Below are 26,676 nucleotides of genomic sequence, written 5' to 3'. Positions count from 1 at the left end.
CTGCACACAGTAAGCGCTCAATAAATACGATTGATGATGATGATATGTTGCCAACTTGTGCTTCCCAAGCGCTTAGTACAGCGTTCTGCACACAGTAAGCGCTCAATAAATACGATTGAATGAATGAGTGAATGAGCTGGGTAGGGACCGTCTCTGTATGTTGCCAACTTGGACTTCCCAAGCGCTTAGCACAGTGCTCTGCACACAGTAAGCGCTCAATAAATACGATTGATGATGATGATATGTTGCCAACTTGTGCTTCCCAAGCGCTTAGTCCAGTGCTCTGCACACAGTAAGCGCTCAATAAATACGATTGAATGAATGAATGAATGAGCTGGGTAGGGACCGTCTCTGTATGTTGCCAACTTGGACTTCCCAAGCGCTTAGCACAGTGCTCTGCACACAGTAAGCGCTCAATAAATACGATTGAATGAATGAATGAGTTGGGTAGGGACCGTCTCTGTATGTTGCCAACTTGGACTTCCCAAGCGCTTAGTACGGTGCTCTGCACACAGTAAGCGCTCAATAAATACGATTGAATGAATGACTAGTAGTAGTCGTATTATGATCAGCTTCGCGATCCGTTTAAGTTCGTCCCCCGCCGCCCGCCGTCCTCGGGGCTCCGCGCCCCGTCTCCCTCGTCACGTGCGGGGGGAGGTGAAAGGGAGGGGCTCCGTCACGTGACCGCCCCCCCGCGCTCCTGATTGGCCGAGCCGCGGTGACGCAGCACGCCGGCCTCGCCCGCTGCTCCGTGGGCCGGCGGGGCGAGAGGGGAGCGGCGCGCGCTGACCTTTGACCCCCCCCGCGACCTGTGACCCCTGACCCCCCCCTCAGGGAGCGCGAGAGGATGAGCGGCGGGCGGCGGAAGGAGGAATCGCCTCAGTCGCCCGTGGCCAACGGGGCGGTCCGGGCCAAGGCCTGGGCCAAGGCGCTGAGGAGCGACGCCGCCTGGGACGACAAGGTGACCGGATCGGACCGGATCGGGCCGGATCGGACCGGATCGGACCGGGCCCGACCGACCGACCGCGCGCGCGCGCGCGCGCGGCGGGCCGGGCGGGAGGGAGGCGCCCAAGGTCACCCTGCCTGCAGTCAGTCAGTCAGTCAGCCCTATGTACTGAGCGCCCACCGCCTGCGGAGCACTCAGTCCTATTTACTGAGCGCCCACCGTGTGCGGACCAGTCATTCATTCATTCAGTCAGCCCTATGTACTGAGCGCTGACCGTGTGCGGAGCGGTCAGTCAGTCCTATTTACTGAGCGCCCACCGTGTGCGGAGCGGTCAGTCCTATTTACTGAGCGCCCACCGCCTGCGGAGCACTCAGTCGTATTTACTGAGCGCCCACCGTGTGCGGACCAGTCATTCATTCATTCAGTCAGCCCTATTTATTGAGCGCCGACCGTGTGCGGAGCGGTCGGTCAGTGCTATTTACTGAGCGCCCACCGTGTGCGGAGCAGTCAGCCCTATGTACTGAGCGCTGACCGTGTGCGGAGCGGTCAGTCCTATTTACTGAGCGCCCACCGCCTGCGGAGCACTCAGTCCTATTTACTGAGCGCCCACCGTGTGCGGACCAGTCATTCATTCATTCAGTCAGCCCTATTTATTGAGCGCCGACCGTGTGCGGAGCAGTCGGTCAGTCCTATTTACTGAGCGCCCACCGTGTGCGGAGCAGTCAGCCCTATGTACTGAGCGCTGACCGTGTGCGGAGCGGTCAGTCCTATTTACTGAGCGCCCACCGCCTGCGGAGCACTCAGTCCTATTTACTGAGCGCCCACCGTGTGCGGACCAGTCATTCATTCATTCAGTCAGCCCTATTTATTGAGCGCCGACCGTGTGCGGAGCCGTCGGTCAGTCCTATTTACTGAGCGCCCACCGTGTGCAGAGCAGTCAGCCCTATGTACTGAGCGCCGACCTTGTGGGGAGCGGTCAGTCAGTCCTATTTACTGAGCGCCGACCGTGTGCGGAGCGGTCAGTCCTATTTACTGAGCGCCCACCGCCTGCGGAGCACTCAGTCCTATTTACTGAGCGCCCACCGTGTGCGGACCAGTCATTCATTCATTCAGTCAGCCCTATTTATTGAGCGCCGACCGTGTGCGGAGCCGTCGGTCAGTCCTATTTACTGAGCGCCCACCGTGTGCGGAGCAGTCAGCCCTATGTACTGAGCGCTGACCGTGTGCGGAGCGGTCAGCCCTATGTACTGAGCGCCCACCGCCTGCGGAGCACTCAGTCCTATTTACTGAGCGCCCACCGTGTGCGGACCAGTCATTCATTCATTCAGTCAGCCCTATTTATTGAGCGCTGACCGTGTGCGGAGCCGTCAGTCAGTGCTATTTACTGAGCGCCCACCATCTGCGGAGCAGTCAGCCCTATGTACTGAGCGCTGACCGTGTGCGGAGCGGTTAGTCCTATGTACTGAGCGCTGACCGTGTGCGGGGCAGTCAGTCAGTGCTATTTATTGAGCGCCGACCGTGTGCGGAGCAGTCAGTCCTATTTACTGAACGCTGGCGGAGCAATCATTCAGTCAGTCCTATTTATTGAGCGCCGACCGTGTGCGGAGCGGTCATTCAGTCAGTCAGCCCTATTTATTGAGCGCCGACCGTGTGCGGAGCAGTCAGTCCTATTTACTGAGCGCCCACCGTGTGCGGAGCAGTCAGCCCTATGTACTGAGCGCTGACCGTGTGCGGAGCGGTCAGTCAGTCCTATTTACTGAGCGCCGACCGCGTGCGGAGCGGTCAGTCCTATTTACTGAGCGCCCACCGCCTGCGGAGCACTCAGTCCTATTTACTGAGCGCCCACCGTGTGCGGACCAGTCATTCATTCATTCAGTCAGCCCTATTTATTGAGCGCCGACCGTGTGCGGAGCAGTCAGCCCTATGTACTGAGCGCTGACCGTGTGCGGAGCGGTCAGTCCTATGTACTGAGCGCTGACCGTGTGCGGAGCAGTCAGTCAGTGCTATTTACTGAGCGCCGACCGTGTGCGGAGCAGTCAGTCCTATTTACTGAACGCTGGCGGAGCAATCATTCAGTCAGTCCTATTTATTGAGCGCCGACCGTGTGCGGAGCAGTCAGTCAGTCCTATTTACTGAGCGCTGACCGTGTGCGGAGCGGTCAGTCAGTGCTATTTACTGAGCGCCGACCGTGTGCGGAGCAGTCAGCCCTATTTACTGAGCGCCGACCGTGTGCGGAGCAGTCAGCCCTATGTACTGAGCGCTGACCGTGTACGGAGCGGTCAGTCCTATGTACTGAGCGCTGACCGTGTGCGGACCAGTCATTCATTCATTCAGTCAGCCCTATTTATTGAGCGCCGACCGTGTGCGGAGCCGTCGGTCAGTCCTATTTACTGAGCGCCCACCGCCTGCGGAGCACTCAGTCCTATTTACTGAGCGCCGACCGTGTGCGGACCAGTCATTCATTCATTCAGTCAGCCCTATTTATTGAGCGCCGACCGTGTGCGGAGCAGTCAGTCAGTGCTATTTACTGAGCGCCCACCGTGTGCGGAGCGGTCAGTCCTATTTACTGAGCGCCCACCGCCTGCGGAGCACTCAGTCCTATTTACTGAGCGCCCACCGTGTGCGGACCAGTCATTCATTCATTCAGTCAGCCCTATTTATTGAGCGCCGACCGTGTGCGGAGCCGTCGGTCAGTCCTATTTACTGAGCGCCCACCGTGTGCGGAGCAGTCAGCCCTATGTACTGAGCGCCGACCTTGTGGGGAGCGGTCAGTCAGTCCTATTTACTGAGCGCCGACCGTGTGCGGAGCGGTCAGTCCTATTTACTGAGCGCCCACCGCCTGCGGAGCACTCAGTCCTATTTACTGAGCGCCGACCGTGTGCGGACCAGTCATTCATTCATTCAGTCAGCCCTATTTATTGAGCGCCGACCGTGTGCGGAGCCGTCGGTCAGTCCTATTTACTGAGCGCCCACCGTGTGCGGAGCAGTCAGCCCTATGTACTGAGCGCTGACCGTGTGCGGAGCGGTCAGTCAGTCCTATTTACTGAGCGCTGACCGTGTGCGGAGCGGTCAGTCCTATTTACTGAGCGCCCACCGCCTGCGGAGCACTCAGTCCTATTTACTGAGCGCCCACCGTGTGCGGACCAGTCATTCATTCATTCAGTCAGCCCTATTTATTGAGCGCCGACCGTGTGCGGAGCGGTCAGTCAGTGCTATTTACTGAGCGCCCACCGTGTGCGGAGCGGTCAGTCCTATTTACTGAGCGCCCACCGCCTGCGGAGCACTCAGTCCTATTTACTGAGCGCCCACCGTGTGCGGACCAGTCATTCATTCATTCAGTCAGCCCTATGTACTGAGCGCTGACCGTGTGCGGAGCGGTCAGTCAGTCCTATTTACTGAGCGCCGACCGTGTGCGGAGCGGTCAGCCCTATGTACTGAGCGCCCACCGCCTGCGGAGCACTCAGTCCTATTTACTGAGCGCCCACCGTGTGCGGACCAGTCATTCATTCATTCAGTCAGCCCTATTTATTGAGCGCCGACCGTGTGCGGAGCCGTCGGTCAGTGCTATTTACTGAGCGCCCACCGTCTGCGGAGCAGTCAGCCCTATGTACTGAGCGCTGACCGTGTGCGGAGCGGTTAGTCCTATGTACTGAGCGCTGACCGTGTGCGGAGCAGTCAGTCAGTGCTATTTACTGAGCGCCGACCGTGTGCGGAGCAGTCAGTCCTATTTACTGAACGCTGGCGGAGCAATCATTCAGTCAGTCCTATTTATTGAGCGCCGACCGTGTGCGGAGCGGTCATTCAGTCAGTCAGCCCTATTTATTGAGCGCCGACCGTGTGCGGAGCAGTCAGTCCTATTTACTGAGCGCCGACCGTGTGCGGAGCAATCATTCAGTCAGCCCTATTTATTGAGCGCCGACCGTGTGCGGAGCAGTCAGTCCTATTTACTGAGCGCCCACCGTGTGCGCAGCAGTCAGCCCTATGTACTGAGCGCTGACCGTGTGCGGAGCGGTCAGTCAGTCCTATTTACTGAGCGCTGACCGCGTGCGGAGCGGTCAGTCCTATTTACTGAGCGCCCACCGCCTGCGGAGCACTCAGTCCTATTTACTGAGCGCCGACCGTGTGCGGACCAGTCATTCATTCAGTCAGTCAGCCCTATTTATTGAGCGCCGACCGTGTGCGGAGCCGTCGGTCAGTCCTATTTACTGAGCGCCCACCGTGTGCGGAGCAGTCAGCCCTATGTACTGAGCGCTGACCGTGTGCGGAGCGGTCAGTCAGTCCTATTTACTGAGCGCTGACCGTGTGCGGAGCGGTCAGTCCTATTTACTGAGCGCCCACCGCCTGCGGAGCACTCAGTCCTATTTACTGAGCGCCCACCGTGTGCGGACCAGTCATTCATTCATTCAGTCAGCCCTATTTATTGAGCGCCGACCGTGTGCGGAGCGGTCAGTCAGTCCTATTTACTGAGCGCCCACCGTGTGCGGAGCGGTCAGTCCTATTTACTGAGCGCCCACCGCCTGCGGAGCACTCAGTCCTATTTACTGAGCGCCGACCGTGTGCGGACCAGTCATTCATTCATTCAGTCAGCCCTATTTATTGAGCGCCGACCGTGTGCGGAGCGGTCAGTCAGTCCTATTTACTGAGCGCCCACCGTGTGCGGAGCGGTCAGTCCTATTTACTGAGCGCCCACCGCCTGCGGAGCACTCAGTCCTATTTACTGAGCGCCCACCGTGTGCGGACCAGTCATTCATTCATTCAGTCAGCCCTATTTATTGAGCGCCGACCGTGTGCGGAGCCGTCGGTCAGTCCTATTTACTGAGCGCCCACCGTGTGCGGAGCAGTCAGCCCTATGTACTGAGCGCTGACCGTGTGCGGAGCAGTCAGTCAGTCCTATTTACTGAGCGCCGACCGTGTGCGGAGCGGTCAGTCCTATTTACTGAGCGCCCACCGTGTGCGGACCAGTCATTCATTCATTCAGTCAGCCCTATTTATTGAGCGCCGACCGTGTGCGGAGCAGTCAGTCCTATTTACTGAGCGCCGACCGTGTGCGGAGCAGTCATCCCTATGTACTGAGCGCTGACCGTGTGCGGAGCAGTCAGTCAGTCCTATTTACTGAGCGCTGACCGTGTGCGGAGCGGTCAGTCCTATTTACTGAGCGCCCACCGCCTGCGGAGCACTCAGTCCTATTTACTGAGCGCCCACCGTGTGCGGACCAGTCATTCATTCATTCAGTCAGCCCTATTTATTGAGCGCCGACCGTGTGCGGAGCAGTCGGTCAGTCCTATTTACTGAGCGCCCACCGTGTGCGGAGCAGTCAGCCCTATGTACTGAGCGCTGACCGTGTGCGGAGCGGTCAGTCCTATTTACTGAGCGCCCACCGCCTGCGGAGCACTCAGTCCTATTTACTGAGCGCCCACCGTGTGCGGACCAGTCATTCATTCATTCAGTCAGCCCTATTTATTGAGCGCCGACCGTGTGCGGAGCAGTCAGTCCTATTTACTGAGCGCCCACCGTGTGCGGAGCAGTCAGCCCTATGTACTGAGCGCTGACCGTGTGCGGAGCGGTCAGTCAGTCCTATTTACTGAGCGCCGACCGCGTGCGGAGCGGTCAGTCCTATTTACTGAGCGCCCACCGCCTGCGGAGCACTCAGTCCTATTTACTGAGCGCCCACCGTGTGCGGACCAGTCATTCATTCATTCAGTCAGCCCTATTTATTGAGCGCCGACCGTGTGCGGAGCCGTCCGTCAGTGCTATTTACTGAGCGCCCACCGTGTGCGGAGCAGTCAGCCCTATGTACTGAGCGCTGACCGTGTGCGGAGCGGTCAGTCCTATGTACTGAGCGCCCACCGCCTGCGGAGCACTCAGTCCTATTTACTGAGCGCCCACCGTGTGCGGACCAGTCATTCATTCATTCAGTCAGCCCTATTTATTGAGCGCCGACCGTGTGCGGAGCCGTCAGTCAGTGCTATTTACTGAGCGCCCACCATCTGCGGAGCAGTCAGCCCTATGTACTGAGCGCTGACCGTGTGCGGAGCGGTTAGTCCTATGTACTGAGCGCTGACCGTGTGCGGGGCAGTCAGTCAGTCAGTCAGTGCTATTTACTGAGCGCCGACCGTGTGCGGAGCAGTCAGTCAGTCAGTGCTATTTACTGAGCGCCCACCGTCTGCGGAGCAGTCAGTCCTATTTACTGAGCGCTGACCATGTGCGGAGCGGTCAGTCCTATTTACTGAACGCTGGCGGAGCAATCATTCAGTCAGTCCTATTTATTGAGCGCCGACCGTGTGCGGAGCAGTCAGTCAGTCAGTCAGTGCTATTTACTGAGCGCTGACCGTGTGCGGAGCAGTCAGTCAGTGCTATTTACTGAGCGCCCACCGTGTGCGGAGCAGTCAGTCCTATTTACTGAGCGCTGACCGTGTGCGGAGCCGTCAGTCAGTGCTATTTACTGAGCGCCCACCATCTGCGGAGCAGTCAGCCCTATGTACTGAGCGCCGACCGTGTGCGGAGCGGTCAGTCCTATGTACTGAGCGCTGACCGTGTGCGGAGCGGTCAGTCAGTCAGTGCTATTTACTGAGCGCTGACCGTGTGCGGAGCAGTCAGTCAGTCAGTGCTATTTACTGAGCGCCCACCGTCTGCGGAGTAGTCAGTCCTATTTACTGAGCGCTGACCATGTGCGGAGCGGTCAGTCCTATTTACTGAACGCTGGCGGAGCAATCATTCAGTCAGTCCTATTTATTGAGCGCCGACCGTGTGCGGAGCAGTCAGTCAGTCAGTCAGTGCTATTTACTGAGCGCTGACCGTGTGCGGAGCAGTCAGTCAGTCCTATGTACTGAGCGCCGACCTTGTGCAGAGCGGTCAGTCAGTGCTATTTACTGAGCGCCGACCGTGTGCGGAGCAGTCCGCCCTATTTACTGAACGCTGGCGGAGCAATCATTCAGTCAGTCCTATTTATTGAGCGCCGACCGTGTGCGGAGCAGTCAGTCCTATTTACTGAGCGCCGACCGTGTGCGGAGCAGTCAGTCAGTCAGTGCTATTTACTGAGCGCCCACCGTCTGCGGAGTAGTCAGTCCTATTTACTGAGCGCTGACCATGTGCGGAGCGGTCAGTCCTATTTACTGAACGCTGGCGGAGCAATCATTCAGTCAGTCCTATTTATTGAGCGCCGACCGTGTGCGGAGCAGTCAGTCAGTCAGTCAGTGCTATTTACTGAGCGCTGACCGTGTGCGGAGCAGTCAGTCAGTCCTATGTACTGAGCGCCGACCTTGTGCAGAGCGGTCAGTCAGTGCTATTTACTGAGCGCCGACCGTGTGCGGAGCAGTCCGCCCTATTTACTGAACGCTGGCGGAGCAATCATTCAGTCAGTCCTATTTATTGAGCGCCGACCGTGTGCGGAGCAGTCAGTCCTATTTACTGAGCGCCGACCGTGTGCGGAGCAGTCAGTCAGTCAGTGCTATTTACTGAGCGCCCACCGTCTGCGGAGTAGTCAGTCCTATTTACTGAGCGCTGACCATGTGCGGAGCAGTCAGTCCTATTTACTGAACGCTGGCGGAGCAATCATTCAGTCAGTCCTATTTATTGAGCGCCGACCGTGTGCGGAGCAGTCAGTCAGTCCTATTTACTGAGCGCCCACCGTGTGCGGAGCAGTCAGCCCTATGTACTGAGCGCTGACCGTGTGCGGAGCGGTTAGTCCTATGTACTGAGCGCCGACCGTGTGCGGAGCAGTCAGTCAGTCAGTGGTATTTACTGAGTGCCGACCTTGTGCGGAGCGGTCAGTCAGTCCTATTTACTGAGCGCTGACCGTGTGCGGAGCGGTCAGTCAGTGCTATTTACTGAGCGCCGACCGTGTGCGGAGCAGTCAGCCCTATTTACTGAGCGCTGACCGTGTTCGGAGCAGTCATTCAGTCAGTCCACCCTGTTTACTGAGCGCTGACTGTGTGCAGAGCAATCAGTCGTATTTATTGAGCGCTAACCGTGTGCGGAGCAGTCAGTCAGTCCTATTTACTGAGCGCTGACTGTGCAGAGCAGTCAGTCAGTCCTATTTACTGAGCGCTGACCGTGGGCGGAGCGGTCAGTCCTATGTACTGAGCGCCGACCGTGTGCGGAGCAGTCAGTCCTATGTACTGAGCGCTGACCGTGTACGGAGCAGTCAGTCAGCCCTATTTATTGAGCGCCGACCGTGTGCGGAGCAGTCATTCAGTCAGTCAGCCCTGTTTATTGAGTGCTGACCGTGTGTGGAGCAGTCATTCAGTCAGTCCTATTTACTGAGCGCCGACCGTGTGCGGAGCAGCCATTCAGTCAGTCAGCCCTATTTACTGAGCGCTGACCGTGTGCGGAGCACTCATTCATTGTCAGCCCTATGTATTGAGCGCTGACCGTGTGAGGAGCATTCATTCAATCGTATTTATTGAGCGCTGACCGTGTGCGGAGCAGTCATTCATTCATTCAGTCCTATTTACTGAGCGCCGACTGTGCGGAGCAGTCATTCAGTCAGTCAACCCCATTTACTGAGCGCTGACCGTGTGCGGAGCAGTCATTCATTCAGTCAGTCCTATTTACTGAGCGCTGACTGTGTGCAGAGCAGTCATTCATTCACTCAGTCACATTTATTGAGCGCTTACTATGTGCAGAGCATTCCTTCATTCAGTCATATTTATTGAGCGCTGACTGCGCAGAGCATTCATTCATTCAGTCGTACCTATTGAGCGCTGACTATGTGCTGAGCATTCATTCATGCCTTCAATAATAATAATAATAATAATGGCATTTGTTAAGCGCTTAGTATGTGCCAAGCACTGTTCTAAGCGCTGGAGGGGGATACAGGGTGATCAGGTTGTCCCACGGGGGGGCTCACAGTCTTCATCCCCATTATACAGATGAGGGAACTGAGGCCCAGAGAAGTGAAGTGACTTGCCCAAGGTCGCCCAGCTGACAGTTGGTGGAGCCGGGATTTGAACCCATGACCTCTGATTCCCAAGCCCGTGCCCTTTCCATTGAGCCACGCTGCTTCAGTTGTATTGAGCGCTTACTGTGTGCAGAGCACTGTACTAAGCGCTTGGGAAGTACAAGTCGGCAACAGAGACGGTCCCTATCCATTCATTCATTCAGTCGTATTTATTGAGCGCTGACTGTGCAGAGCATTCGGTCGTATTTATTGAGCACCTACTGTGTGCAGAGCATTCATTCCTTCAGTCGTATTTATTGAGCGCTGACTGTGTGCAGAGCACTGGACTAAGCGCTTGGGAAGTACAAGTTGGCAACAGAGACGGTCCCTATTCATTCATTCAGTCGTATTTACTGAGCACTGTGTGAAGAGCACTGGACTAAGCGCTTGGGAAGTACGAGTCGGCAACAGAGACGGTCCCTACCCAACAACGGGCTCACAAGCTAGGAGATAATAATGGTATTTGTTAAGTGCTTACTAGGTGCCAAGCACTGTTTTAAGCACTGTGGGGGATATAATCAATCAATCAATCGTATTTATTGAGCGCTTACTGTGTGCAGAGCACTGTACTAAGCGCTTGGGAAGTACCAGATGGCAACATATAGAGACAGTCCCTACCCAACAGTGGGCTCACAGTCTATAAGGTCATCAGGTTGTTCCTCGTGGGGCTCACGGTCTTTATCCCCATTTTACAGATGAGGGAACTGAGGCGCTTTAATTCTATTTGTTCTGGCGATTTTGACACCCGTCTCCATGTTTTGTTTTGTTGTCTGTCTCCCCCTTCTAGACTGTGAGCCCGTTGCTGGGTAGGGACCGTCTCTGTATGTTGCCGACTTGTACTTCCCCAACGCTTAGTACAGTGCTCTGCACACAGTAAGCGCTCAATAAATACGATTGAATGAATGAATGAAGTGACTTGCCCACAGTCACGCAGCTGACAAGTGGAGGAGCCACTGGACTAAGCGCTTGGGAGAGGGCAAGTCGGCCACAGATAGAGACCGTCCCTACCCCACAGCAGACTCACAGTCTAGGAGCGGGAGAGACAACAATCAATCAATCGTATTTATTGAGCGCTTACTGTATGCAGAGCACTGTACTAAGCGCTTGGGAAGTACAAGTTGGCAACATCTAGAGACAGTCCCTAATAATAATGATGGTATTTGTTACGCGCTTACTGTGTGCAAAGCACTGTCCTAATCGCTGGGGGAGGTACAAGGTGATCAGGTTGCCCGCTGCGGGGCTCACAGGCTTCATCCCCATTTTACAGATAAGGTAGCTGAAGCCCGGTGAAGTGACTTGCCCAAGGTCACACAGCAGACAAGCGGCAGAGCCAGGATTAGAACCCACGACCCCTGGCTCCCAATCCCATGCTCTTCTCACAAGGTGGGCCTTTCGAGTCAAGCCCTCAGCCCACCCAGAGCCCTTCCTGCCCTTTCCTGATGATGACTTGTATATATGTATATATGTTTGTACATATTTATTACTCTATTTATTTATTTATTTAGTTTATTTGGACATATCTATTCTATTTATTTTATTTTGTTAGTATGTTTGGTTTTGTTCTCTGTCTCCCCCTTTTAGACTGTGAGCCCACTGTTGGGTAGGGACTGTCTCTATATGTTGCCAATTTGTACTTCCCAAGCGCTCAGTACAGTGCTCTGCCCACAGTAAGCGCTCAATAAATACGATTGATGATGATGATGATGATGACGATGGGGTTTATTAAGTGCCGACGGTGTGTCAGGCACTGTATTAAACGCTGGGGAAGGCAACGCAGGTTAATCGGGTTGGATTACCCATCTTACCTCCTTCCCTTCCCCACAGCACCTGTATATATGTTTGTACATATTTATTACTCCATCTATTTATTTATTTTGCTTGTACCTATCTATCCTATTTATTTTATTTTGTTAGTATGTTTGGCTTTGTTCTCTGTCTCCCCCTTTTAGACTGTGAACCCACTGTTGGGTAGGGACCGTCTCTAGATGTTGCCAACTTGGACTTCCCAAGCGCTTAGTCCAGTGCTCTGCCCACAGTAAGCGCTCAATAAATACGATTGATTGATTGACGATGGGGTTTAAGTGCCGACGGTGCATATTAAACGCTGGGGAAGGCAACGCAGGTTAATCGGGTTGGATTCAGTCCCTGACCCACACGGGGTTCACAGCCTAAGTTGGAGAGAGAACGGATATTTCGTCCCCATTTTAGTCATCGTCATCATCAATCGTATTTATTGAGCGCTTACTATGTGCAGAGCACTGTACTAAGCGCTTGGGAAGTACAAATTGGCAACATATAGAGACAGTCCCTACCCAACAGCGGGCTTACAGTCTAAAAGGGGGAGAGAAAAGATTTTAGTCGAGGAAAATGAGGCTCAGAGAAGCGAGGTGACCAGCCCGAGGTTACACAACGGACAAGTGCAGTGCTCCGCACACGGTAAGCGCTCAATAAATACGATTGAATGAATGAGTGGCAGAGCCGGGATTAGAACCCAGGTCATCATCATCATCAATCGTATTTATTGAGCGCTTACTATGTGCAGAGCACTGTACTAAGCGCTTGGGAAGTACAAGTTGGCAACATATAGAGGCGGTCCCTACCCAACAGCGGGCTCACAGTCTAAAAGGGGGAGAGAGAAAATTTTAGTCGAGGAAAATGAGGCGCAGAGAAGCGAGGTGACCAGCCCGAGGTTACACAACGGACAAGTGCAGTGCTCCGCACACGGTAAGCGCTCAATAAATACGATTGAATGAATGAATGGCAGAGCCGGGATTAGAACCCAGGTCATCATCATCATCAATCGTATTTATTGAGCGCTTACTATGTGCAGAGCACTGTACTAAGCGCTTGGGAAGTACAAGTTGGCAACATATAGAGGCGGTCCCTACCCAACAGCGGGCTCACAGTCTAAAAGGGGGAGAGAGAAAATTTTAGTCGAGGAAAATGAGGCGCAGAGAAGCGAGGTGACCAGCCCGAGGTTACACAACGGACAAGTGCAGTGCTCCGCACACGGTAAGCGCTCAAGAAATACGATTGAATGAATGAGTGGCAGAGCCGGGATTAGAACCCAGGTCATCATCATCATCAATCGTATTTATTGAGCGCTTACTACGTGCAGAGCACTGTACTAAGCGCTTGGGAAGTACAAGTTGGCAACATATAGAGGCGGTCCCTACCCAACAGCGGGCTCACAGTCTAAAAGGGGGAGAGAGAAAATTTTAGTCGAGGAAAATGAGGCGCAGAGAAGCGAGGTGACCAGCCCGAGGTTACACAACGGACAAGTGCAGTGCTCCGCACACGGTAAGCGCTCAAGAAATACGATTGAATGAATGAGTGGCAGAGCCGGGATTAGAACCCAGGTCATCATCATCATCAATCGTATTTATTGAGCGCTTACTACGTGCAGAGCACTGTACTAAGCGCTCGGGAAGTACAAGTTGGCAACATATAGAGGCGGTCCCTACCCAACAGCGGGCTCACAGTCTAAAAGGGGGAGAGAGAAAATTTTAGTCGAGGAAAATGAGGCGCAGAGAAGCGAGGTGACCAGCCCGAGGTTACACAACGGACAAGTGCAGTGCTCCGCACACGGTAAGCGCTCAAGAAATACGATTGAATGAATGAGTGGCAGAGCCGGGATTAGAACCCAGGTCATCATCATCATCAATCGTATTTATTGAGCGCTTACTATGTGCAGAGCACTGTACTAAGCGCTTGGGAAGTACAAGTTGGCAACATATAGAGGCGGTCCCTACCCAACAGCGGGCTCACAGTCTAAAAGGGGGAGAGAGAAAATTTTAGTCGAGGAAAATGAGGCGCAGAGAAGCGAGGTGACCAGCCCGAGGTTACACAACGGACAAGTGCAGTGCTCCGCACACGGTAAGCGCTCAATAAATACGATTGAATGAATGAATGGCAGAGCCGGGATTAGAACCCAGGTCATCATCATCATCAATCGTATTTATTGAGCGCTTACTATGTGCAGAGCACTGTACTAAGCGCTTGGGAAGTACAAGTTGGCAACATATAGAGGCGGTCCCTACCCAACAGCGGGCTCACAGTCTAAAAGGGGGAGAGAGAAAATTTTAGTCGAGGAAAATGAGGCGCAGAGAAGCGAGGTGACCAGCCCGAGGTTACACAACGGACAAGTGCAGTGCTCCGCACACGGTAAGCGCTCAAGAAATACGATTGAATGAATGAGTGGCAGAGCCGGGATTAGAACCCAGGTCATCATCATCATCAATCGTATTTATTGAGCGCTTACTACGTGCAGAGCACTGTACTAAGCGCTTGGGAAGTACAAGTTGGCAACATATAGAGGCGGTCCCTACCCAACAGCGGGCTCACAGTCTAAAAGGGGGAGAGAGAAAATTTTAGTCGAGGAAAATGAGGCGCAGAGAAGCGAGGTGACCAGCCCGAGGTTACACAACGGACAAGTGCAGTGCTCCGCACACGGTAAGCGCTCAAGAAATACGATTGAATGAATGAGTGGCAGAGCCGGGATTAGAACCCAGGTCATCATCATCATCAATCGTATTTATTGAGCGCTTACTACGTGCAGAGCACTGTACTAAGCGCTCGGGAAGTACAAGTTGGCAACATATAGAGGCGGTCCCTACCCAACAGCGGGCTCACAGTCTAAAAGGGGGAGAGAGAAAATTTTAGTCGAGGAAAATGAGGCGCAGAGAAGCGAGGTGACCAGCCCGAGGTTACACAACGGACAAGTGCAGTGCTCCGCACACGGTAAGCGCTCAAGAAATACGATTGAATGAATGAGTGGCAGAGCCGGGATTAGAACCCAGGTCATCATCATCATCAATCGTATTTATTGAGCGCTTACTATGTGCAGAGCACTGTACTAAGCGCTTGGGAAGTACAAGTTGGCAACATATAGAGGCGGTCCCTACCCAACAGCGGGCTCACAGTCTAAAAGGGGGAGAGAGAAAATTTTAGTCGAGGAAAATGAGGCGCAGAGAAGCGAGGTGACCAGCCCGAGGTTACACAACGGACAAGTGCAGTGCTCCGCACACGGTAAGCGCTCAAGAAATACGATTGAATGAATGAGTGGCAGAGCCGGGATTAGAACCCAGGTCATCATCAATCGTATTTATTGAGCGCTTACTATGTGCAGAGCACTGTACTAAGCGCTTGGGAAGTACAAGTTGGCAACATATAGAGGCGGTCCCTACCCAACAGCGGGCTCACAGTCTAAAAGGGGGAGAGAGAAAATTTTAGTCGAGGAAAATGAGGCGCAGAGAAGCGAGGTGACCAGCCCGAGGTTACACAACGGACAAGTGCAGTGCTCCGCACACGGTAAGCGCTCAAGAAATACGATTGAATGAATGAGTGGCAGAGCCGGGATTAGAACCCAGGTCATCATCATCATCAATCGTATTTATTGAGCGCTTACTATGTGCAGAGCACTGTACTAAGCGCTTGGGAAGTACAAGTTGGCAACATATAGAGGCGGTCCCTACCCAACAGCGGGCTCACAGTCTAAAAGGGGGAGAGAGAAAATTTTAGTCGAGGAAAATGAGGCGCAGAGAAGCGAGGTGACCAGCCCGAGGTTACACAACGGACAAGTGCAGTGCTCCGCACACGGTAAGCGCTCAAGAAATACGATTGAATGAATGAGTGGCAGAGCCGGGATTAGAACCCAGGTCCTCCGACTCCGAAGCCCGTGGAAAATCCACAAGGCCACGGTGCTTTTACTGGGAGGGCTGAGGTGCCCACCGGGGCCCCGGGGCTCGCTGCGGCCGCGGGGTGACCCTCTCTGCAGCTGGACTTTGGCCCCCGAGGTCGAAACAGGCAGCCCCGGCCCCTCCCCAGCCCAGAGATACCTCGGGCACTGGCTCCGCAGCCCAGCCCAGATTTTGCAACATCGGCACCAGCATTTCTGGGTCTCGTCCGTCTCCTCCCAAAAGCCGCCTCACCCCTTTCTCGCCTGATGAGCAGAAAATGAAAAGCCATTTGTAAATTTAAGTACATGACAGAGAACCGGATTTTTCATTAGCCTCTGAGACGTTCTTCCGCAGTACTTAATAATACTATAATAATAATATAATAATAATGAATAAGTCTTCTAGACTGTGAGCCCACTGTTGGGTAGGGACTGTCTCTATATGTTGCCAACTTGGACTTCCCAAGCGCTTCGTACAGTGCTCTGCACACAGTAAGCGCTCAACAGATACGATTGATTGATTGATTAAATAATGATGATGGCATTTATTAAGCGCTTTCTATGTGCAAAGCACTGTTCTAAGCGCTGGGGAGGTTGCAAGGTGATCAGGTTGTCCCACAGGGGGCTCCCAGTCTTCACCCCCATTTTACAGATGAGGTAATGGAGGCTCAGAGAAGTGAAGTGACTGGCCCAAAGCCACACAGCTGACAGTTGGCAGAACCGGGATTTGAACTCGTGACATCTGACTCCAAAGCCCGGGCTCTTTCCATCTTCGATGTGGTATGCCCCCCATTTGCCAGTTTTATTATGTACCTATCTATAAATTGTATTAGCTAATGTCTAATTAGCTTAGACATTAAACTATGCTAATGTCTGTCATTCATTCAGTCGTATTTATTGAGCGCTTACTGTGTGCAGAGCACTATACTCAGCACTTGGGAAGTACAAGTTGGAATAATAATGGCACTTGTTAAGCACTTACTATGTGCTAAGCACTGGGGGGATACAAGGTGATCAGGTCGTCCCACGTGGGACTCCCAGTCTTGATCCCCATTTTACAGATGAGGTAACTGAGGCACAGAGAAGGTAAGTGGCTTGCCCAGTGTCACACAGCTGACAAGTGGCGGAGCCGGGATTTGAACCCTTGACCTCCTACTCCCAAGCCCGGGCTCTTTTCACTGAGCCACGCTGCTTCTCCTACACCCTCTCTAGACCGTAAGAGAGGCAGAGAATGTTTCTGACGACATTGTTTCTTTTTATGGTATTTGTTAAGGCCTGCAATGTGCCTCTCGTTCGTATTTATTGAGCGCTTACTGTGTGCGGAGCCCTGTATTAAGCCCTTGGGAGAGTACAGTGTAACAATAAACAGAAACATTCCCTGCCCACACTCAATGCTGGAGTAGATACAAGCTAATCACGGGGGACACAGTCTTAATTGCCATTTTACATTCCTTCATTCAATCGTATTTATTGAGCGCCGACTGTGTGCGGAGCACTGTACTAAGCGCTTGGGAAGTACAAGTTGGCAACCTATAGAGACGGTCCCTACCCAACAGCGGGTTTACAGATAAGGTAGCAAGCACAGCGGAGAAGTTAAGTGACTTGCCCAAGATCACACAGCAGACAAGGGACGGAGTCAGGATTGGAACCCAGGTCCTTCTGACTCCAAAGCCTGGGTTCTGTCAGCTGTCACGCTGCTTCTCCGTTATATTGTACTCTCCCGAGCGCTCTGCACATGGCAAGTGCACAATAAATGCAGTTGATGGTGGTATGGTACTTTATAAGCACATACTCTTGTGCCAAGCACTGTACTAAATGCTGGGGTAAATGCAAGATAATCAGATTGGACACAGTTCGTCTTTTACACAGCGCTCACGTTCCAAGTAGGAGGGAGTATGAACATCTCCTGAATCCCAATTAAAAAAAAAAAAAAACAAAAAACTATACCACATACCCATTTTGGGTCCCAGAGTGAGTTCCCTATATTACAGAAGTCGGATTGTGTCCAACCTGATTATCTTATACCTACCCCAGCACTTAGAACAGTCCCTGGCATATAGTTAACGCTTAACAAACACCACAAAAAATGGTAAAATTTGATGTGAACCAAATTCACGTTCCGTAATCAGATTGCCCGTAGAAATGACTGCTAGCCTTTTCGCTTTTGGAAAGGAATCTTTTATATCGAACATGATTCTACAGATCCATTTTGAAGTCACTGAAAGTTACTTGCTTCCAAAATCTGACTAAATTAATTGAAAACTGGGAAGGAATTTTAGCTGTGAGTTATCAAATACACCGCTGAGGGCTAGTCACTCTAGGAATTTGTCTTCGGGGAGAAGAGAGTATAAACTCTAGCAGAGCTTCAGCGGATATAAAAGGGGCCTTTCCACATGGAAATCTTCCTAAATCTGTCCTTCCATTTTCCTCCCTTTTTCCACGCTTCTCCTGTCTGGTTAAAGATACGTCCGTAGGCTCTTAATAGAGAAAATGAGGCCAAGGTGCTCAAAATTGCCAGAAATTCTAACTTTAATATTTGTGGGAAAGCTCAAAAAATAATCGTACGTTTTCTAATGCATATAATTGTCAGCTATTTGGAGAAATTTTTTTTTTTTGGTTGCCTTTCAAATAAAAGAATCACAATTTCAAATCAAATAATCGACTTTTAAATAACCAGCTTTCAGTTGTCTCCATCTGTTGCCGAATTGTACTTTCCAAGTGCTTAGTACAGTGCTCTGCACACGGTAAGCGCTCAGTAAATACGAATGAATGAATGAATGAAAAGAAGCAGCGTAGTCTAATGGAAAGAGCACAGGCCCGAGAGTCAGTGGACCTGTGTTTTATTCCTGGCTCTGCTTCTTGCCTGCTATGTGACCTTGGGCAAGTCACTTACCTTCTCTCTGCCTGTTTTCTCATCTGTAAAATGGGAATTAAATACCTGTTCTTCCTTCCATTTAGACTGTGAGCCCCGTGTGGGTCAGGGACTGTGTCCAACCTAATAATCTTGCATCTACCCCACATAGTAAAGTGTGCAACAATACCAGAATTATTATTTATCTGAAGAATTTCAGCATATTCCCACTTTTTGGGTACTCCTCTCTCCCACCATAGCATTTATATACATATAGACTACCGCTTTCTCAAACTCATAATTTACTTTGAGGTCACTCCATCCCAGTGCTAGGTTGTAAGCTCCGTGAAGGCCGGGAACACGTCTGCTAATTTTATAATAGTCTCCTAAACTCTGCCCCCAGTAAGCACACAGTAGATGCTATTGATTGAATAAAAAAAACTGTTCCATTATGTCCAGTGCTCCTTAGTTACCCTAAGATTTGGGTGTTTTCCCCCCCAAAAATGAAGTGTGAGGCCCTAGGATAAAATATCCTGCAAACTGAAGGTAAGATAATGCTCTAAATCGAACTGTCTTTTCCGCAGGATGAATTTTTAGATGTCATCTACTGGTTCCGACAAATCATTGCCGTCATCTTGGGAGTTATCTGGGGAGTCGTGCCACTGAAGGGATTCATAGGCATCGCAATGTAAGTGGCGCATTTCCAACGCCCCGCCATCGTGTGACTTCTAAAATCGTGATTTTTTTTTCTGCAGTGTCATAAAGTGCCCTGCTTTTTTAAGTGTAGGAATACGTGACCGCAAGTGGAGTGCTGTTCAGTTGGAATGTACTTCAAACTATCAGGCACACCAAAACTTTGTTTTGCCTTGGTTCCCTCCCAAGGATGGTCAGTTTGAAGGAGGGAGCCACAGATGCCGCTAGGTTCGACCACGTGGTTTCTCAGTGTGCCACTCTCTCCTGCTGTGGGAGAAAAGATCGATCGGTCAGTGATATTTCTTGAGCACGCACTGTGTGCAGAGCACTGTACTAAGCCCTTGAGAGAGTATAATACAACAGGGTTGGTAGATAAGTTCCCTGCCCATAATGATCTTAGAATCCAGTCTGTTCATGATTTAGTCTAGCTCCTTTTATTAATGGTCTCCTAAAAGGATCCTCTTGTGGCTACAAGGGTGCCTTAAAGTGGACTGTTTCTGGTCTTCATCCTAAAGTCCCAACAGTGACTGGGACAAGGGGGTGGTTTTATTTGTTCTCTTCCCCAGAGGTCTGAATGAACTAACATGCGGCCCCCTTCGTTACCACCCCCATTGCCTGTGTAAAACTATCCGGTGATGATTACTTTATCTTTTAAACCTGTCAGATCTGATAGTTAACACCTGGGTTCTATAACTGCCTGGGGGTTTTCGAGTGGAAATTTATCAAAATATGTGTTTGTTCGTAAAGAACGGGTCATAAAAGTGACGAAAACGTTCAGGACGTGTCACCCCGTCCTCAGAAAACTCCAGTGGTTGCCCATCCACTGCCATATCGAACAAAAACTCCTCACTTTAAAGCAGTCCATCACCTTGTCCCCTCCTACCTCACCTCGCTTCTCTCCTTGTACAGTCTGGCCCGCCCACGCTTCTCTAGTGCTAACCTTCTCACGGTGCCTCGATCTCACCTGTCTCTCCATCAGCCCCAACCCACATCCTGCCTCTGGCCTGGCACACCCTCCCTCTGCAAATCTGACGGGAAATTACTCTCCCCCGACCTTAAAAGTCTTATTGAAGGCACATCTCTTCCAAGAGGCCTTCCCCGACCAAGCTGACCCTTTCCTCTTCTCCCACTCCCTTCGGCCTCTCCTTGCCCTTTGTTATCCCCTCCTGCTCCGAGCCCCATTTATGTACAGCACTTCCATATCTGTAATTTGATTTGTATTTGATTTGTAATCTACCCCCCTCTAGACGGTAAGCTCACTGTGAGGAGGGAATATCACTGCTTACTGTTGTATTGTACTTTCCCAAGCGCTTAGTTCAGTGCTGTGCACACAGTAACTGCTCAATAAATACAACAGAATGAATGGTCTGGAAAGGTGCAGGGTCACAAGCTGGCTTCTGCCTCTCCTCCTCTTTAACCCCAGAGAGCAAATCGGGTAGCCAGCCAGTACTTAGGACAAGACGTAGGCCTTGGGGACAGTAAGGAAGAGGGAGCTTAGCACAGTGTGCTCCGCACACAGTAAGTGCTCAATAAATACGATTGAATGAATGAGGAGCCAGCGGGCTGGAGTGGGCAGGGGCTGGCTGCTTAAACATTTCAGGTTTTAAGGGGATCGGATTTTTGAGAGGATCAGACGGCTCTGTGGAGTGCGAACAACAGGGGAGGCCGGGCGGGGATTTAACTATTATTCTGTGCTCACGGTTCTCAAAGCTAAGCCCCTCTGGGGTGGGAGAGAGTGGCAAGTAAAATGGACTGCCATCGTGTTCCGAGTGCCCCGAGGTCTTGCTGGTGAGCTTCAACAAACGTGGAGCTGTGCTCGCATATATGGTGTGAGAGAGCAGAGTCCAAGCTGCCGGGCAGGCTCTCCCGGCCCCTGCTACTTTGGACAATCATTAATCATACTCCGAAAGATGCACCCGAAATCCAATCCCTCAGCGGTTGATTGCCGACTGGGGAAACAGCATTCCTCCGACCCCACGGGGCCAGAGGTGTGTAGGGTGACCGGGCTAGAGAAATAGGGTATTTGTGAAACACACACTACGTACCAAGCACTGGAGTCGATGCGGGATAATCAGATCGAACGCGATCCCTGCCCGACATGGGACTCACGCTTTCAGGGGGAGGGAGAATGGGTATCTTAACTCCATTTTACAGGTGAGGTGCAGAGAAGTGATTTGCCCAAGGTCACACGGCAGGCAAATGGCAGAGCCTGTATTAGGGAAGCTGCGTGGCTCCGTGGAAAGAGCACAAGCTTTGGAGTCAGAGGTCATGGGTTCAAATCCCTGCTCCGCCAATTGTCAGCTGTGTGACTTTGGGCAAGCCACTTAACTTCTCTGGGTCTCAGTTACCTCATCTGTAAAATGGGAATGAAGGCCGGGAGCCCCACGGGGCACAACCTGATCACCTTGTAACCTCCCCAGCGCTTAGAACAGTGTTTTGCACATAGTAAGCACTTAAAAAATGCCATTATTAGAGCCCAGGTCTCCTGGCTCCCATTAGGCCACACTGCTCCTCTGAAGCACGAAACAGTGAAAATCAGCCTGTTTTAATCAAGCATACACAACTCACAGGGTTTTATGGTCTAATCCCATGCCCCTTAGAGGAAAATCCTCTTTTTTGACTCTTGGGGAAAAAGGCTATTCTTGGTCCTAGGCTAGACTTTCCTGACGAGGTTGGGTTTTTTGTTGTTATTTCCTGAATCTTTAATGAACCACATTTTATTTTCCTCTTCAGATTCTGCTTGATCAACGCTGGAATCCTGTACCTGTACTTCAGCAGCTTCCAACAGATAGACGAGGAAGAGTATGGTGGAACATGGGAACTGACAAAAGAAGGATTTATGACGTCTTTTGCACTGTTTTTGGTACTTCTAGTCCTCTTTTAAACTGCATGTAGAACCTGCTAGGGATTTATTCATTCAGTCATATTTATCGAGCGCTGACTGTGTGCAAAGCACTGATCTAAGCGCTTGGGAGAGAGTACAATGACACTAGGGATTTATTAATTCAATCATATTTATCGAGCGCTGACTGGGTGCAAAGCACTGATCTAAGCGCTTGGGAGAGAGTACAGTGACACTATTCAACCGTACCCTTTAGTGTTTAAAATCAAACAAAGTTGGGAATCAATCCGTGGTATTTGTAGAGCACTGTACTAAGCCGTGGGAAAGTACAGTACAGTAGAGTTGGTAGACATGCTCCCTGCCCACAAGGACTAGAATTTTCAGGGCAGTCAGAGACAGAAAATTTTGAGTTTTTGAATTTTGACAGAAATTTTGAAAGAAAATTTTAAACCCTAGAATCCCCGTCCTGTTAATTAGGTGGCAGTGCACAAATTAGTAGCTGGCCACGCACCCCCTCCCAGCCCCCAAAATGGTCCAGATGTGGCCACTTTCGGAGCAAAGAGGGGAAGGAGCTGTGAGGTGACCCCCTGGGGTCAGGCCGTGGCAGGTGCTTAGACTACTGGCCCTTCGTAGAATCCTAAAAGCCACTTCTTGGGGCGGCTCCGGGCCCAGGCACGTGTCGGTATTTGTCCCGAGGAGACCTCCTAAGAAGAGAAGCGGGACGCTAAAGCACTGGCTTCCCCCTCACGAGCTTTCCTCGGACGCATCCGCCCGTCCCTCTGTCCAAATGTCCGTCTGTCCCAATGTCTGTCCGTCCCTCTGTCCATCTGTCCGTCCATCTGTCCAAGTGTCTGTCTCCGTCTGTCCGTCCATCTCACTTCCCCCCCTTTCAAAGCCCTACTGAATGCTCACCTCCTCCAGGAGGCCTTCCCAGACTGACGCCCCCCTTTTCCTCAGCTCCCCGTCCCCTCCCCGTCGCCCCAACTCGCTCCCTTTCCTTACACCCTTCCCCCCCGACAACACTTGTGTATATATGTACGTATCCATAATTCTATTTATTTATATTTATACCTGTTTTACTTGTTCTGATGTGAATGTATATCTCTAATTCTGTCTATATTAATGCTGCTGATGCCTGTTTACTTGTTTTGATGTCCGTCTCCCCCTTTCTAGACTGTGAGCCCACTGTGGCCGGGGATCGTCTCTCTCTGTTGCTGAATTGTACTTTCCAGGCGCTTAGTACAGTGCTCTGCAGGCAGTAAGCGCTCAATAAATGCGATGGAATGAGTGAATGCAGGTGCTGATCTGGGCAGCTTTCCAACCTGACCCCCCCACCCCGAGTGGCTGAGATCCCCCGTAGTAGAGTCGCCCCTCATTTCAGCGTTGGAAACAAGGGCAGAGCCAGGGTCGTAATCAATAACTCAGTGTATTTATCCCGTTGTATTTATTGAGCGCTTACTGTGTGCAGAGCACTGTACTAAGCGCTTGGGAGAGTACAGTGTAACAGAGTTGGGAGACACGTTCCTTCCCCTCAATGAGGTTACAGTCTAGAGGAACCTTGTTTTTAATAGTATTTGTTGAGCACCTACTATGTGCCGGGCACTGTACTAAGCACCGGGGTAGATACAAGGTCATTAGGTTGGGCACAGTCCACGTCCCACGTGGGGCTCACAGCTTTAATCCCCATCTTCCAGATGAGGTAACTGAGGCACAGAGAAGTGAAGCGACTTGCCCAAGGTCACACCGCAGACAGGCGGGATCGGAACCCAGGTCCTTCTGACTCCCGGGCCCGGGCTGTATCCGCGAAGCCACGCTAAATAACTCATTGAAATTCCCGGACCTTCCGCACTGGGTAAACTTGCCGATTTCTGTTTCCTTTCTCTTTTCTCTAGGTTGTTTGGATAATCTTTTACACCGCCATCCATTACGATTGACTCGGTCTACCGTCCGCACCTGCCAAAGCTGTCAGAGCAAAGAACATTACAATTTCAGCCTGCAGAGGACTGGGGCGAGGGGGAGTGAATAGCCTTTTGTACTAATAATAGTCAGAGGGGCATTTCAACTACATGGAGCTTGGGAAAACCAATTCTCCTGAACTGAGAAGCCTGTTGGTTATCACTGTTTTATAAAAAAAAAAAAAACCAACCAAAAAAACCCCAATACCGCATCTTGGAACTTTTTAAAAACCATCAGTTTTTGTTTTTTCCCGTTTGAAACCGGTCAGGACTACTCAATTACCAGCTGTTGTCCAGGTCTTCGTTGAATTGTCGCTAAGCACCAGTTTGTTGAATGGATCTAGTGATTTAACTTGCGTTTTACTCCCCTAAAATGTGGATGAAGCGCGAGTTGGTCTGTCTTCCAGTCGTCCTCCAGGCACCCGATTTTTAGAAACAGTACATTCAAGTATTTAAAGTCATTTTATGCAGTCAACGTGGCAATAGGGTTGTGCTTCGTAGTACATGGCAGCCAGTAGCGGCCCTCAATTTCCATTTTAGAGTGCTTAACGATAACTTGAATAAGTCAAGTCTTTAATCGAGTCCCCTGTTAAGATATATGTTGTTTTCTCCTCATTAGAGTCCAAGATCTCTAAAACATAGAACTGTCCATTGGTGTTTATCTTTCTTTGATTTAAGGGGGAGCGATCTCATTTTAAACAGTCAGTATGCTTAAAGCCAATCAAGCAAGCTACGTACAGCAATTTTCACAGCCCACCTGAATTGAATAGCATAAGTGATAGAAAATCATTTGAATAATACCTCTAAGGTTTGTAAAGAGATAGGTTCTGATATTTAAAACTTGTAGTCTATAAAGTAAAATCAGGGTTAGCGATATGATCGTACAGAGGAGCTGAGATCGCTAGATTGGGCAGTTTTACAAGCCCATTCATCGGCTGTGATTGAATAAAGAGAAGGCAGTTGACTAAATTCATAATCTCTTGGAAGTTTTAATGGAAGTATCAAGTTTACTCGGACAGACTTGGCTGCCTTTGACTCAGGGCCATATTTTTGTATGGGTATTTCTCCCAATAACGTCAGTATTGAATTCCGTCTTATACTGAACCCCTGTTCCGTGTGCTAAATGTAAATGACTCTCCAGATCGGGCTACTTTGGGTTTTTTTTCTTTCTTTTGTCTTGGAAATCTGGAATGAGTGTGGGTGGAACATTCGAACTCCAGGAGGAACAATGCTGCGGAATAATAGCTTCCACAGAGCTCCGTGCTGTTGGGAGAGTCAGGTGTTAGCATGGTTTGGGGTCACATGACCAGGCTATATCTGGATTTGGCCCAGGCCTCAAGAAAGATACCCGAGGCTGGGGGCTTTTCCCTCTTTTTTTGAGGATCATTCTGCAAGACTCTTCTCCAAAGCATTTTGTAGCGGCCCTGGGTCACTCCCGCTTTGATAGACCCTCTAAAATGGGGATTAAATCCTACTCAGACTGTGATCCCCACGTGGGGACAGGGACTAATAAATGTGTATGTACCCCAGTGCTTAGAACACACAGTAAGCACCTAACAAATACCGTAAAACAAAACAAAAGAGATCAGGCCTTCCCCAAATGGGGCAAGCCAGTTATGGCTTTTTTTTACAGACCAACTGTGGAGAAATTCTAGAGAACGTGCTATGATACTCTGTCCACCAGCTCCTCCAAGTTTGCCAGATTTATACCTTAACTCCTGAAAAGGGTCTTTCCTGTTTGGTTGATCCCTTTACCCTTTTCTCCTCCAAAACTAGCTCTGCCCCCTTCACCGTTACAGAATGTCTACCGTGGTGCGTTAGCAGTAAAAAAAGCCGTCCTGGTTGTGTCTCGCAGCCGTCAGGCTCGTGAAGTAGACTTCGGGTGGTCCCCGGGGTCGGTAACTTTAGTATCGGGCTAGGGGAAGCTGAGGTTCAGGGGTCTTTGTCGGGAAGGATGACGGAGAACGAGGTAGCGGTGGTTTGAATGATTTGAGGGGGGGTCTCTGCTCAGACCGGAAAAAGAACCGTCTGGTTTTCGGGTCGGCCTTCATCTCGGAGAGCCCTGCGATGGTGGGAACCACCTCAGCGAGGAGACGTCGGGAAATCGAGGGCTCCACCGTCTTCCGAAGATTGAAGTGTTCCCTCGTCGGCGATCCACCCTGGAATGAACGTCCTTAGATGGAAGAGCCCTGAGGAGAGAAACCCAGGAATTGCACCGGATGAAGGCAGTAAGAGCCGAGTGGCAGGGGCCCGGGTTGTCCGTGGGAGCCTCACTTGGGACAAAAGGAGCCCTTTCAGGACTCTCAGCCTGCCCAGGAGCGGACTGGGAGCCAAGCACTTAAGAGAAGTGAGAAAGTGGTCGAATCGGTATCGCCGATGACGGTGGAGGGAGCTTCCAGGTCTGTTCTGTGAACGTTCTCGCTACATCTCCATTAAACCCTATTTGACCTCATCTTTAACCATCGCCTTCTTAATGTGGTCGCTGAGAGTCACCGCTGGGCCGGGTGGGAGTTTTGGTGGGGTTTTTTAACGGCGTTAGTTCAGCGCTTACCGTGGGCCGGGCACTGTACTAAGCGCTGGGCAGATCTAAGCTAATAATAATAATTTTGGTATTTAAGTGCTTACTATGTGAAGCACTGTTTTAAGCTCTGGGTGGGGGATACAAGGTGATCAGGTTGTCCCACATGGGACTAACAGTCTTAATCCCCATTTTACAGATGAGGGAACTGAGGCACAGAGAAGTGACTTGCCCAAAGTCACAGAGCTGACAAAGT

The 26,676-nt window shown here is 51.2% G+C and overlaps 1 protein-coding gene across 1 annotated transcript; it reads left to right on the top strand.

Annotated features, from left to right (window-relative positions):
- Positions 1–811: 811 nt before the first annotated feature.
- On the top strand, positions 812–26,352 carry RAB5IF (RAB5 interacting factor). The gene is made up of 4 exons (XM_038750455.1): positions 812–961; positions 18,997–19,100; positions 21,839–21,968; positions 23,840–26,352. Exons 1-4 carry the CDS (start codon positions 848–850, stop codon positions 23,879–23,881), a joined length of 390 nt encoding a protein of 129 aa, XP_038606383.1. The 5' UTR covers positions 812–847; the 3' UTR covers positions 23,882–26,352.
- Positions 26,353–26,676: the final 324 nt, after the last annotated feature.

Source organism: Tachyglossus aculeatus, chromosome 8 (genome assembly GCF_015852505.1).
Source record: "Tachyglossus aculeatus isolate mTacAcu1 chromosome 8, mTacAcu1.pri, whole genome shotgun sequence".
Taxonomy (NCBI): domain Eukaryota; kingdom Metazoa; phylum Chordata; class Mammalia; order Monotremata; family Tachyglossidae; genus Tachyglossus; species Tachyglossus aculeatus.
Note: the sequence above shows the minus strand (reverse complement) of the source record. Positions and strands in the feature narration are given on the sequence as shown.